Source organism: Sardina pilchardus, chromosome 2 (genome assembly GCF_963854185.1).
Source record: "Sardina pilchardus chromosome 2, fSarPil1.1, whole genome shotgun sequence".
In the NCBI taxonomy this organism is placed as follows: Eukaryota; Metazoa; Chordata; class Actinopteri; order Clupeiformes; family Clupeidae; genus Sardina; species Sardina pilchardus.
The window spans coordinates 38,294,842-38,310,207 of NC_084995.1; the positions used below are offsets into that span (position 1 = coordinate 38,294,842).

The window sequence follows — 15,366 nt, forward strand, 5'->3', positions numbered from 1 at the left end:
CACATTGTTATGCAATGTTGATTTAATTTCTGATTTTTTCCCCTTTTTTTTCTTTTCCCCCCCAGTTCTGAAACATACCGGTCACTTACTGAGCATTTAACTTAGCCTACCACTCGCCATCATGTTCTCTTTTGCCCCCTGTCTGTCGTAAGTTGCAACTGGCCAATAAGAAGTTCTGAATTATTCCTAAAGGAAACAAATCAAAGCACGTTTGAAATAATAGTTTTAATTATTTTACAGGCAGGATATTGTATATTGCTGCTATACCTGTAAATCAATCTGATATTCAACAATGTATATATTTTTCTAGATGTTCTGTCAGCAATATCAGCTAGTAGTACGAGGTAAGATTAGCCAGAAAATGTTTATCCTACTTTGGGAAAGCAAAGAACTACAGAGATTTTCTGTCATCATGGTCAAGATGAATCTCTATACTATGTTTAGCCTTTTACAAATGTATTGCCTAAGTGATTGACATTCATTTCTAAAATGTTCAGGGAAATCATGATTCATCAGAACAGATCTTACAAACACACAGTTGACGAATAGGACAGGACACAGAAATGAGTTACTACTGGGGAAACAACATCTATGTAGTAACCCTCTATGCTTCCCTTTGATCACATGTGACATACTTATGTGTAGAATCAGTGAAGAAAATTGAAATATGTGATGTATTGGCACATACATAGCATTACAATATTGTCTGTTGTAATTCTTCTAAGAGGTTTCACTGGGTGTATTTTTTTATTACGATGAGTGGCAAAGCCTTTATCTTTTTGCCCCTGGTAATTAATGTCATGTTCCTTTGTGAGATGCCACAGAAGCTAAACGTTTTAAAAAGAGCTCTAGAACTGGAGGAGGAGATTCAGCTTCAAAGGAGATGACAAATAGAAGTAGTGTCTCCTAATCTGTGCGCTGCGTGTTGACTGAATGGAAGCTAAAGAATTAATGTGTCGTTTTTCCCACACATTGCAGTGTGACTCTTTGGGGCATATCAGCGACTGCTGCCGAAGAAACCAAAGTGCAGTCCAGGAAACCGATGGGGCTGAGGGGTTGTCGGAGGGTTGAGGGGTGGGGAGAGTGGGTGGGGAGGCTAACATTGTGCTTTTTGACCACCGTCCCAGAGGAAAACAAACAGAGGATTAAAGAGTTTGGATGGAGTTATTTGCCCCCAAGGGTTAAGCAGCCAAAGCCCAAACACACAGACCCTTTCTGCTCTGTTTCCCTTTGCCCTGCACTATACAGTATCTCTCCCATCAGGCAAAGTCATTGTAGCACAGTGTAAGCACAACCCAGGGCTTCTGTTTTCCCAGCATCATTTGTCTTCTACACAGGTTAAAACAATGCACTCTCTCATCACTGTTTTTTTTTTTGTTTTTTTTAAGTTTAAGGTAGAAGTTTTAGGACAACAGAATGTGTAGAAGAAGAAGACATCTGATTGTTTTCAGATTGTGAACTGAAGGGCGTGTTTTCGTTGGAATCAGACTTGGCTGGCGCTGCCGTGGCAACAACAGCAAGAGGACTCTGACAGAGTAGAGTTTTGGTGAACAAATTACTTCAAATGGCTTGCAGATGTGGAATGCCCAAAACAGAAATGGCTTGGCTGCAGGCTCCGATGACATCATGCCAGCAGTCATGGACTTGAACGTACTGTAGCATAAAGCATAACCTGTAGGCATCTCTCCCTCTGTAGTGAACTTTAATGTTTGGAGTTATAAAGACACAAGGGCAGTAAAAGCCTGCATGATGCTGATGATTCGGTGGTTGTTGAAGGTGCGGTCGCTCATCAGGGAAGAACAATGAAGTCCAGATAGAGATCTGCAGTGGCTCCTTGGCAGACTGACCGACAGCCAGTGAGCTCTGAAAGAGTGTCACATAGTCAAATGTTTTTATTCACTCGGTTGTTTTATCACGACTTGGTGAGGTTTTGGGATTATTCAAAATAACTTCTGAGACATCAACAGAAGGTGCCCATGATGGAAAAGAGATGAAATTGATGCATTTTTAATAATGCTTAAAATGTGCACAAGTTCAACATGAGAACCATTGGTCGCTATCAGAGTAAACTACAATTATTAACCATGAAAAGGTGGAGCAGGTGGGGACAGATTCACGCCGACACATTCCCTTGTTGTGGAAGAGGTAGTGACATTGCAATCAAAACTGAGAGAGGGAGTAAAATGGAGGATCGTGTGTGTTTGGGTGTGTGTGTGTGTGTGTTGGGTGTGTGTGTGTGTTGGGGGTGTAGGGTAATGCTGGGAGGCTCCAATAAAATGTAATCCTATTATATGCTCCCCTCTAGAGGGCAACAATAATAAAGGTTTCCCTAATAACACGCGCAGGCCAGCCCCAAATGGAAAAAAAGCTCCTCTCTGGATAAGTCCCGTGGCCACAGATGTAAATACGCACGGTCTCATTAGCCTTCCTGCAGTGGACTGCGCACTGTGCCAGCAAGCTTCGCCACGGCACAGCAACAGTTAAGAGATACAAATGGGCCGCATCAAAATGGGAGTTGGACCTAATACGCATTGCTTCAGTCTGAAGCATCCTTCAGCCCTGTGTGTTTGTGTGTGTGTGTGTGTGTGTTTGTGTGTTTTGCGTGAGAGGGGAGGAGGAAAGGGGGTGGGGGCCGGAGGAGGAAGGAGCGGGGGAAGCGAGGGAGTGTGCTGGTAGGCCCCCGAGGAGGCCAATCAGGGCCTCTCCGCCCCCATCCTGTCTGCGCTCCCCAGTCTCAGGTGCGCCATGCGTTGGGTAATAATGCCCAAACTTATTTATGCACTGTTGATCAGGTTGTTGGGGAGCGCACTAGCGCTTACAAATGAATCTCCTCTGAAGGAAAATGAGAAGGAGCATCTCAATGACGAAAAGCATGTGAAACAAAGGAATGGTGTCTCTCTGGTTTGTGAAATGAAACTGTTTTGCACAAAGATGGAGAGGAAAAAAATACAAGCTCTCATACTCTCAAACACGCTCAATCAGTATCGGTACAAGTACATGACACAACGTTTTGTAAATAATATTGAAACAGTGTTAACAATACGGATTAGATTGACTGAGGATTGTTGTCATTTGATTTGTGTTTGAAAGGTTCCATTATGAAACCATGGCCCACCATAGCACCACCAGTATTATCAAGATTATTAAAACTATTCTGCAAAATGATTCACAGCACCAGTCCTTTGTGAGGAAATTGAAATTGTCTGATCAAGACCATTTCCTTGACAGCAATAAGTCTACTCTATTGCAGACCTTGCAATGTGATAGTGATGAACTGCCATCCTGCCACTGAAACATTCTGGGACATTACAATATTTATCACTAGTGGCAGGATGAGCGCGCGGTTTTCAATGTCATTCTCCAGACATGCAGCTGTCATTCCTGACGGTGAGTTATTAAGTGAGCAACTCTAACAGCATTATGAGGCCCCAGAATAATAAAGCTTTATTTGTCGTTCTGCGCCTCTGACTGAGGTGTGTGTGTGTGTGTGGTTGTTTGTGTTTGTGTGTATGTGCCTGAGAGAGAGAGAGAGAAAGAGAGAGAGTGAGAGAAAGAAGATGGAGAATGTCGCATTCCTTCCTGTTCCTCTACCACCCGCTAACCCCAGAGCTGCAGACTCAGGGCGGTTTGCAGAATCAAACAATTTCACGCAGCTACTGGAGGAGGAAATGAACTGAGCCCAGAGCAATAATAAAATTATACAAATGTTATTACAGACTTGCCTGCTACTGTCCTACTTTAATTCAAATTTGGGCACTCCAGGCACCGCTGGTGGCAGAGACCTTCCTGAATAAATCAACATTAGCTTACGTCTAAATTATTAAGGAAGTAGGAGACTTTCTTGTTTATAGTATGAATTATTAACCAAGTGTTTAACTGTGTTATTTTCTTGAATCCCTAAATATTAATTGCTAATGATCTTAAAGGTGTGTGTTTTATCTTTTGCCCTTCAACATTCATACTGCCGGAAGATGCTTTTCAACCCAAGTCTGAGTGGTTTAGGGAACCTGCAAATGCCATGTATAAAATGTGAGAACTAATGAATATTGTATGCTTATCCAATGCATTCCATGGTAGGAAAAGAAAGAAAAAAGTAGCGTATGTTAAATAGTAGGATCTGAGACATTCATAAAATATGCAGTATGTCATAGTTAACAAAATTCTACTTCTTATACAGTAGCTCCAAAATAAATCAATTCAATCCCAAGAACTGTTCTTACTCTATGGTTTTGTGGAATTGTAACTCATTTGTTTAAAGGAGAATTCAAGGTACTCTCAATCTAAACTTTGAGTCTTATCAGTAGGTGCTGTAGATGACCAAAGACTGTAATGCATCAATGCATCTGTTTGGAAACTCGGACAATAAATAAAAACAAACAACAATCAACGCAGCTTTACGTTTGTGGGAGCATCTACAAAGCTATTCCTTCAAGATATAAAAATTGATTCTCTGGAATAGTCTTTTGATGCCATTATTGTACTTATAGATAAAAACAAACATACACAGCACAACAGTCAACAATATTTTGACATTAAATAAAGCTTGGTACTAATTATGCTTTTTCACACATTATTTATTTGCCAATTGGCCATCAGTTTAGGGCCATACAAAGTGAGGTTATTGCCTTATCAAGGTAACTTAAGCCTTGTAGGTGTTCGGGTTTGTGGGACTTATTTTCAGTGTTTGCTAGAAGAAAAAATATCCTATTTGCTATTTCTTCAAACTCAGACTCATTGGCCTCTGCCCTTTTTCTGTGAAGAAAATAAAAAATAACTTATTTTCAATAACGACATATGATACACCCCTTCTACACATCACTATTACATGTGTGTTTTTTTGGGGGTACTGTACCCGAGTGTAATAGTAAGGTGCTACCTTAACTGGATCCACCTGCTAACTGTGTATGTGTGTGTGCGCGCGTGTGTGTGTGTGTGTGTGTGTGTGTGTGCGTGCGTGTGTGTGTGTGTGTCGCTGGGTGTGTGTGTTGCTGTGTGTGTGTGTCTGAGTGTAGGTGTGCAGGAATGTTGTCTTTCTGCACATGCCATTACCACAGAAAGCTGTACAGTATGTGTTTTTACATGAATAACTTTTGAAACAATAGATGCTTGGTTTTCTTTTAAAGGGATATTCCGCCATTTTTGGAAATACGCTAATTTCCCACGTCCCCTCGAGCAAAACAATCGATATTTACCTTGTTCCCGTTCATCCAGCCATTCTGTGAGTCTGGCGATACAACTTTTAGCTTCAGCCTAGCATAGATCATTGAATCGGATTAGACCATTAGCTTCTCGCCTGCTAGCTTCATGTTTAAAAGTGACTAAGATTTCTGGTAATTTTCCCATTTAAAACGTGTCTCCTCTCAAGTTAGAAAGTGCAATAACACCAACTGAAAATGAAACCTGGCGTTTTTCTAGGCTGATTTGACATGGAACTACACTCTCATCTGGCGTAATAATCAAGGCAACTTGCAAACTACTGGCACTACTACTGCTTGTTGTCTATGGGGACTATTTTCAGATGCTGCGTACGATATCACTGCGCCTATGGTACGTTTGCAAGTTGCCTTGATTATTACGCCAGATGAGAGTGTAGTTCCATGTCAAATCAGCCTAGAAAAACGGCAGGTTTCATTTTCAGTTGGTCTTATTGCACTTTCTAACTTGAGAGGAGACACGTTTTAAATGGGAAAATTACCAGAAATCTTTGTCACTTTTAAACATGAAGCTAGCAGGCGAGAAGCTAATGGTCTAATACGATTCAATCTATGCTAGGCTGAAGCTAAAAGTTGTATCGCCAGACTCACAGAATGGCTGGATGAACGGAAACAAGGTAAATATCGATTGTTTTGCTCGAGGGGACGTGGGAAATGAGCGTATTTCCAAAAATGGCGGAATATCCCTTTAAAGATCAGCGGTTTGTCCCAGAGTTGCCTGGATAAGCTAGTGACCTCCCTTTGCAGTACACATACATCCCTCCTGGGTATGATTGAAGTCATTAGATTTGTTGATTCAAAGCATTACAGCACAAAAGTAGTACCAAACAATCCAATATTTAGTATAATTTTGTGGTGCTATTGTCAGATCTTGTTGATGTACTCTGGACTGAGACACCTGTGTGGCATTCACCTTGATGCATTATGGGAAAATCAACATTTTCACCATTCATGTCCATCTTGTCAGTGCCATTAAAGCAAAGATGTAAAGAGAGTTATCAAGGTGAGGCGAATAATGCCTTGAGCTAACCTTGCAGCTATCCCTGCACTAAACAAACTCCTGTGACAATCATCCATCCCCTCTATTCTTTTGTGTTTATGTTTGTCTGCACTGTCCACCTTTGCATGCACTGTGTTGAGGAGGGAGTTGAGGAGGGTGTTGAGGAACATAACACACATCGAGGGCTGAGAACCAAAGGGGCGTAAGTGACATTTCACCAACTTTACAGGAGAGCCCAAACAAATCTAACTGCTTCTATATGTTCACAGTTAAAGACCTTTGGTTTTTGTTCAATAACTATATCTATCAATATTTTACTTCTATAATTTTGTCAGCTAAGAGAGCTCATCAAGAGCTTTCAGGTGATATATAACTCAATTTTGACCAAAATGTCACTTGCCTGCCCTGGTGTACCTACTCTCTGCCCGTTCTACACTATCTGTCCCTGCTCGACTTGTTGGAAAAACTTGATTAACAGTCTGCCTCCATTTACGTCTGCTTATATTTACTACTTTCCTGAGCTGAACCTGTCCTGTATTTCAGAGTGTCAACACTGTTCATGTCTCATTTACAAACCTTAGACGTGGCCCTTCTGACAGACAGTTCCACTGCTGCTCTAGACGTCCATAAAGCACTGGGCTGGAGATATGACCTTCCCATTCCCGCCTGTGTGGCTGAGTTGTTGCAGACGACACTGAAACTGTAGACCAACCGAGCCCCGTGTATTTGCTTTCAAGAGGAGACATCTTTATTGGAGACGTGATCTTGTCAGGAGATTCTCGGGATTCTCCTTAGACCACACATGAGGTTGAAGTTGACATGAGTTTACATGCCTCTCTGATGGTGTGGGCTAATAGGCCTTACTACAGTAGAGAAGTGTCCTTTAATATGTGAGCAAGGTAAGCTTGCATTCTGTTACTGATGACTGCAATCCCAGAGAGACCATTTGTGGTCCATCACTACTGAAACTGAAGCAATAAATTCACCACCAACAAAGTGTGGTGATGCCCAACAACTGTATTCTCTGCCTGCCTTTAGTAAGTTTACAGTCAACTGCAGACAAGAAAAGATGGTAGGTCTACCACAGGGAGCATTGTCCCTGTGCAAAGACCAGCAATGTCTTAATGATGCAACTTTTTGAGCGGGATGTATTATAAGTTGGTCTTGGCTTTTTGATGTCAACAATCGGTAAGACAAAATCTGCCATCACCACTGTAATAAATGAATTTACTGAAGGCATTTCAAATTGGATATGTTGCTGATCAGATTATAAGCGGCCACAGCTACGAAGAGGACTGAAGAATTTGTTGATATTTGTGAGTGCCTGTATCAAGGACTTGCAATTTGTCTGGTTATGTTGCTGACCAGCAAAAAGGTAGCGATGCGCACATCCAAAAAGTAAAGGTAAAGTATGTTGCTGACTGGATCATTAACGGTCACAGCAATAGACGGAAGGAGGAATAACCAAAGGATGTGTTGATATTTGTCGGTAGAGAACCCATGATGAGTGTGGAGGGCTGTGAATCTGGGATGCCAGACACCACTGTTGAGCCTTCTGGAGGTATCGTGGGCCTAATTCAATGAAACACTGATGAGGAAAGGGGCCTGCTTGTTTTTTTTTACCCACAAAGGCTACTTTGTTAGTGATGTTTTTGTTTTAGTTGGTAAATAGGCTTTGTTGATTGGCCGCTGTGGGAGATCCCTAGTGTTACCTATAGCCCTATAAGCAATTCATCACCTCTCCTGTGTATATCTGAAACTGAGACTTTGGGGGAGGGCACAATCAAACTGAATCTAGCACAGGTGGCCCCTTCAGTAAAGACATTTCTAGAAATGCACTGTGGTATTGCGCTTCTAGTTGATTTCCTTAGTGAACCATATCGATGGTTGATATTCTAATTCTGCACCCCCGGTGCGGTACAGTATTCCAAACAATGATGAGAAGAAGTATTCCACAGTGCAAATAAAGCTTCAGCGTCGCAGTCGCTATGGTCCCCCTCATTCTAAAACAGAATGATGCTCTTTCTCCAGAGAGCAGCTCCCCTTCCAGCAGTGATGCGCTGTCTGATCAGTTCATTTGTTGTTCATTTGTTTGTTCGGAGCAAGTACTGGTTAGACTGTGCTATAGCTATGCTCACATTTACCACCCCACTGATAAGGAATAGAATTTCAAATGTGGGCTTAGTGGCTTAGTTCATCTCAATGCCTCGTTGAAGGACTGTCCCACGGCCTTGTCTAGACAAATACAGAGTTGAACTGCCGATCTGTTCTACTTCTAACAGTATGGGTTAGGGAGGGTTAAGGTGTCAATGCTTAGTGGTGCATAGTCTTGCATAGATTCATAGACAGGGCTACTGATATACTCAGAGTGACTTGAGTGGTCTTTGTCCAATTATTTACTGTAAGCAATAACATTACCGGGATGATGGAATGAATCAGGTCTGATGAATCCGTAATTCCAAGACACCGTATGGCAAGGTCTCAAAAATACTTCAGGCTTCAACCTTTTCTCCAAGTTTGCCCTCAGATGTTACTATAACAGATGAGGATTATGTGATCTCATGACAAAACCGGCAGTCTCTTTAGCCCCGTGCAGAGCGCACTCAAGACTCTGATCTGTGAGGTGCCATGAATCAAAGGCTTTTGGGCTTTTCTCTATTGCTGAGCTCCTTCTTGTTAAATCTGCACCTGATGACACAAGCTAACAGACAGAATCAGAATCGCAAAGATGGAAACTTGTGTTATGGTATTTGTAGTATTAACATATCCTTATCTACGGCAGACCACCGAAGAGACTGAAAGAGGCTGAACAATGAACACCATATTGTACTTCAACAAGACTGAGCCACAAATGCATATTGCATATTTACATTTATGATAAATATGTCAGTGTTTACATCTACTGGGATATCCCAAGAGAGGTAGACAATATGGTACTTGTCCAATTAATGTATAAATACTATGACAGCATATTTGTGAATATGTACAGTATGATGCTTGAAAGCGGGGCATGAGTACAGGTAATTGTTTTAAATGCAAATTTACCTTCAGACAGCTGGTGATAGGGTCATTTGTTAGACCATTTTGTAACATTTTCCTGAGACATGCCATTCTATGGTATGAGCCATCTACAGTATGTTCTATTTTCCAAATGACAGATACATATTGTGCAGTATTCTACCAAACAGATGCACCAGAACAAATATGTCTCATAATCCCGACTGCATATATATGCAAATCTGTCACGTCTTTGTTTCTGAGTCTAGTCTGTCTCTTTATTGCTTAGTGTGGTCGCAAAGAAATAAGCAATCTGATTTCAGTCTGATTATACGCTAATTAAAAATGGCATGTCAACTGTGTAATGGAATGGAAAATAAATAAAATCAGAAAAAAAAAATAACTTGTGGAGTGTTTGATTTCCCTCTGATTAGATCTGTCATGTAACTAATACTCTGTTACAGTCGGAGTTTATCATTCCTCAATAAAGATGTCATCACGGGAATCGGATTTGAACTAGTTGGCTTGGCATGTCAAGTGGAATATTCCTTATCTAGATAATAATCTGGCGATTTAATGAGATTGGTCTGCATATCTAACCACACTGACAATTTGGGTGGCTATTCCAACCTTTCCAATAGTCAGTTGAATGTAACCTAAGCCTCCCATTTGATCTGACAATATCCAATACCCAAGTGTGTTGCTGCCCTCTCCTGGTCACCTTTTGTAATGATGGCATTCTCCAGTGATGGTGATCTCAAGTTGCACTGGGGGGCCCTATGTAGTTCGCTGCCAGGTCATGGACTCGCATGAAAATTCACGCCTTGATCTCAGGATTGATGGACAACAGGTGGCTGAAAGAGAGGTTAGCCTGTTTAGATGCACTGTGCCATAGTAACAGAGTGGTATCCTCAGTTGTACTGATGTTCTCATTCATACTTTGGTGAAAATGCTCCTATATATGAGACGGCACTTGTTAGTTCAGTTTCACTGTCAGAAGAGGGCACCACAGTGTTTCTTACCTCTATGAGGCGGCAGCCTGCACTGGACAATGTGTTGGTCTCTGGGCGTAACATACTGTAGCTAAAGCATTGTATATTCCACTGCATGTATACATATTCCTCAATTCAGAGAGCTTGAATAATACTCATGGCCGCTATTACCTAGAAGAGGTGTGTTTGTTTATATGTGTGTGTGTGTGTGTGTGTGTGTGTGTCTGATGTCTCACCTTTTCCAAATGTGGAGCAGGGTGTGTTTTTTGGCCTGGGCAGCACAGCTGATGCCAGTGCTGTTTCTGGAAGATGAATGCCACGCCACACCACATTCTTGGCTCCGGGGGTTGCTTGCTTTGGGACAACTCTGGGAGAAGCTGATTACAGGACTTTTAAATGCCACCACATCAGGCCGGCTCATAACGAATGATTAGCCAGCTCACTGTGCTTGTCATGTGTTTCTGGCTTCATGGATAGCACTGCTATGGCTGTACCTTTTATTTTTTATATATTTTCTTAAAAAAAAATGGAAATTGGTGTTGTCTTCTACATGGAGACATGATGTGATGCATCTGTATGCTGTCTGACATGTCCCTGTCTATATGGTCTAGATGAACATAGATTTAGATGTAGTTTCATTTGTGGTTATTCATAAATGCTTGGGTTATCAGCTCACAACTGATGAAAGAAAGTGAATGTGATTGTGTGCACACTGCTTGAAACAACCATATCACTAGAGTATATTTATTGGCTGAGTGCTGCAATCCATGCATTGAAAAAATAAGCAATTTGTTAAGGTCACAGATCAATGAGGCTGAGTTTGTCACAGCTTATGTTATCTCATAAATAAAAAAATACACAAACATTTATAGTAACATACTTTGCATCACACACACACTGAAAAACACAGTGCAGAGGGTTTAACTCCATTCACACTATCTATATTTTCTATACATATTAAGACCTATAACCACCACCACCACCACCATATATTTTACAATGTAAGGCATTGGGAGTTGCTATCAGAGTTGCTGAGGAAAATAATGATACAGTTGGATAACAAGACAGTCCCAAATCTGTGCACTGCAAATGGAGCAAGTCAATGTGTAAACACACTGGCTCAGATGGTCAAGGAACTTCCAACCTGCTTCTGACCGGCCGCATACCTTATCACTGTCCATCATACCATGGGGTTTGTAATTTGCTTAATGACCATGATGTCATGACATGTGATGTATGAAACTAGACACTAATCCAAGATTAACAAGGCAATAGGTCGAGACTTTCCACCAAGTTTGATGACATATGCGGCTTAATGGAATGTGACGGTTTTACATGTTTTTGTTGTAAAATTTCCTTTTTTGGCATGAGAATCCTTTCATGGTGTGTCACTGTCAATTTATGGTTCAGTGTTGCATCATGCAGAAAGAGTTAATTTAGAAAACAAAAACTGTCCAACTTGCAGCAAAAAATAGTGCAAGTAATGAATCAACGGAGCTGACAGAATGCTGGGGTATAACCAAAGGCGTCTTATGCAGCAAAACACAGGGCATGGCCCTATACATAAGAAATACACTTTGGTGAGTGCCCAGAGAGAAACAAAGCTCCCTGAGATCACGATTTTTGTTTGTTTGTTTGTTTTTCGTTTTGTTTGTTTTTGTTTTTGTTTATGTGTAGATGGTAAGGAGGGCCTGGCCACAGGTCACTGGCAGCCCCTGCTGCCCTACAGGTTGGTCTCCATCTCCAGTGCACGTGGTAGTCATACGGAGGACAGCACCTCCCCGGGGGACTCCCGCAACGCCTCCTCCTTCTCCCTCTTGTCCACGGTGCTGAGGAACGAGCCGGGTTTGATGACCAGGTCGTCGGGCTCTCCGTTGTACTGCAGTGCGCGGGGACACTCCACTTCCTTGTATTTCCCAGAGGGGTCTTTGACGAACAGCTCGCTGAGACGCTTCTTCATTGCAGGGTCTGGGCAGAACAGATACTCGTACAGCGCCGCCGCCAGAATGGCACCAAGGAGTGGACCCACCCAGTACACCTGCAGACACGGAACAGTGCTACAGTGTTGGCATTTCTGCAGTAAGTACATTCACGAGTACAATCCATGGCAACTCGAACTCAAAAATGTGATTTTCTTGATCACAGCTAGTAGCCTTCTAGCTAGCCAGCCCACTAGTCTAAACACTGCCCTTGGGATTCCAAATAGAGATAGCTGAAAAGGTTGCTCTTACACTAACATATTCAGTCCAAAATAAGGTGCTTTAATAAAAACTTGTGTGATGACTGACTTAATTAACTTGAAAACATAACATGAAAACATTCACCATTAATGGTTCCTACTTGAATAGTTAAATAGTGACACATTAAAACAAGATCTTATAGCCATGCGTCCAATCCCAAAAGGGAGCAAGATGTTCTCTGTGAGGGATACTTGTTAATATGGGTGGCTCAGACATCTGTCCTGGACAGGATACTGATGGAAGAATACGACACCTATTTTAGCCCCTCCAACCCTGTCTCTAATTATGCCGTTGGCCTAGTCAGTCACACACTCTATTAGGCACACTCCTCTTCTCCATGTCAATCCTCTCTGGACAAGGGCCCGAATCAGGACACACAGAGGGTTTGGTCAGTCATGGCAACTTATGCGTCTAACCGGTGCTGATGCTATTTTTAAGAAGGCACTGATGGTGTTATGATGGCAACTATTTTTTTGCTCCTGGGTTCATGAAATCATGAGCAGTCACAGAATGAGACGCGCTGAACTCTCTGTATCGTCTGTTCTAATTCACCAATGTTTACTACACCGGGTCATTAATCTACCCTTGTCCTTGTTAAGCGGTAAAGATGTCCTTGAGGACTGTTGGGCCAAGTTCTACTTCCAGTAGGATTGCATGCCAGCGACCTTACAGAGTTACAGGGTTCACTGTTACTATGTTGGATCGGTGACATAATGACGCACCATACGAGTTCTTTCAAAAGGCTGACAACAACAAAACATGGATGATCATCAGAGTCATTTCAATCCCTCAGCTATAGGCATCGGTAGAGGGGTCACTCAAGGTGGATACCTCCTCCAAATACCTGTACTGCTATAGGTTTCCTTCTTACCCAGTGATTTTCCCAGTTCCAGGTAACGAGCACAGGCCCAAACGAGCGCGCGGGGTTCATGCTGGCACCAGTGTAGGGGATCTGCAAATGAGAGAGAAATATTAATGACATTCTCCAGGGATACATCTAGCCCACTAAAGTTAGTTCTGACTCAGGTGAGACCATGCCATGATGCATCTCTAAGATACTCTGGTATCCTGTACGAAATGCAGCAAGGAAGTTAATTGTACATTAATGCTTTTTTCACAGTTTCTTGAATGGCAGCCGGTTATATATGTACACTGTGTAAACACATCACTCTTATCTTGAGCCAAGCTCCTTCCTGCGGACTGAACAAGCATGTGCTATCAGGACTTTACATTTAATGACTTACTGCAAAAAGATGACCAATGCACACAGCAAGTCCAATGGCTAGGCCAGCTGAACCTTTCAAGTCGTTCCGTTTCGGGTCACATGTGGCAAAGACAGTGAAGACCAGCTCAAAAGTGATGAAGAGTTCCACAACAAGAGCATGTCCTGCCGATAGGTCGGAGTTAACCTGCACAAAGTAATAATGATAATAATGAAAACATCCTGTCATCATCACAGGCTGAGTACACTGGAAGTGAATTATAACTCATCTCCTTAATGCCAACGATGAATGCCAAGTAGCATTTCAGTTTATTTGGCTGTTTGGCTGTGGCAACTGACACAGAATATGGTTTATTTATTCTCCATGACTCTATTTAGAAACAGTGCATTAGGTCCAGAACAGAGAACCAAGTGTGAAGAGCTCCCACTGCTCACCGAGGTTACTCCTAGGCTTCCTCTCACAGCACTGGGAGTGACCAGGTAGAGGATCCCTGCCCCCGCCGTAGCTCCCAGGCACTGCGCCGCCACATAGAACACGGCCTTGGCCAGGCTCAGTTTCCTGGTGGCCACCATGGCTGCCGTGACGGCGGGGTTGATGTGGCCCCCGCTGATGTGGCCGAAGCACTGGACCATCGTGGCGATGCTGAGGCCGAAGCAGAGCGAGATCAGCACCAGGTCAGCCGGAGGCTGGCTGTCCTTCCCCGCAGCCCAGTTGATGGTCGAGCCGACGCTGAGGAGCACGAAAATCAGGGTGGCCAAGAACTCTGCGGACACCGCCCGCCAGAAGTCTTTGGTCCAGATCCCTTTGAAGGCCGTCATGATTCTGTCAACTGTGCAGAAAGGTGGGCAACCACTGCATGGAGGAGAAGGTACGTGTAAAGTAAGGCAAGTAAAAACAAGAACTTTTAGATTGGTTTGAACTTCAAACTGTAATAATAATAACAAGAATCATTGGAATTCCTGTTGTAATTGTAATGATACTTTGTATGACATTTAGATTAGACAGAAACTGGTACTACAATAAAGGCTACAGAACAAAACCATTACAACTCCCTCAGTGACATACAGATATCCACATCTAATTAGCTGCCATGACTAGTCTCTTACAGAACAGCATGTGTTTCACTTAAATATATTGACAAAGAGATGATATCTAACGTCAAAAAGATGGAGCAAAAAGAATCACTGCATGAAGAGATGCATGATAACCACACATCTTAATTCAGAAGACAACACTTCTGTGCCTATAAGCTAGCAACAAAGAACTCGTATTGTAATTAGTAAAGAGAACATCCATTCGCCAATTATTCTGCTCATTTACATCCCAGGCAATTACAATAACACAGTTAGTAGCACAGCAATACAACTCAAGTGAAGTTTTCTCTTACGGACAACTCTGTGGCAGGTCCCGTTGATGTACAGAAGCTGAGGACACAGCCTGGGGCGCGCTAGACGAAGACAGCGATCCACACATTATGTGACGAGTTCCCCTCCTGGAAATGTATTGCGTTAGCAACCGGGCATCACCCTCGAGAATTAAGGAGCCGGGGTAAGGGAGGCGGAGACTGCTTTGCGCAACCACACGTGCTGCGTCCCTTCAAAACACCACCAAGTGAAAACCCGCAATGTATGCAGCGTGTTTGCATGTCAGCTACTTCAGTGACTGGATGACCAACAAACAACTTAAAAGACCAAGCCACAT

The 15,366-nt window shown here is 42.6% G+C and overlaps 1 protein-coding gene across 1 annotated transcript; it reads right to left on the minus strand.

The window, feature by feature from the left end:
- Nucleotides 1-10,918: 10,918 nt before the first annotated feature.
- LOC134073301 (aquaporin-4-like) lies at nt 10,919-15,159 on the minus strand. The gene is made up of 5 exons (XM_062530316.1): nt 15,053-15,159; nt 14,100-14,517; nt 13,687-13,851; nt 13,314-13,394; nt 10,919-12,240 (listed from the first exon to the last, which is right to left on the minus strand). Exons 1-5 carry the CDS (start codon nt 15,136-15,138, stop codon nt 11,962-11,964), a joined length of 1,029 nt encoding a protein of 342 aa, XP_062386300.1. The 5' UTR covers nt 15,139-15,159; the 3' UTR covers nt 10,919-11,961.
- Between the last annotated feature and the right edge of the window lie 207 nt (nt 15,160-15,366).

Excerpts from the sequence above, each read along its gene's own strand:
- LOC134073301 (XM_062530316.1), bottom strand. The coding sequence starts at position 15,138 with ATGTGTGGATCGCTGTCTTCGTCTAGCGCGCCCCAGGCTGTGTCCTCA. Across the intron at positions 13,852-14,099 it reads GAAGCCTAGGAGTAACCTCG|GTTAACTCCGACCTATCGGC; the intron begins GTGAGCAGTGGG and ends TACTTTGTGCAG. Across the intron at positions 12,241-13,313 it reads GGAACTGGGAAAATCACTGG|GTGTACTGGGTGGGTCCACT; the intron begins GTAAGAAGGAAA and ends CCGTGTCTGCAG.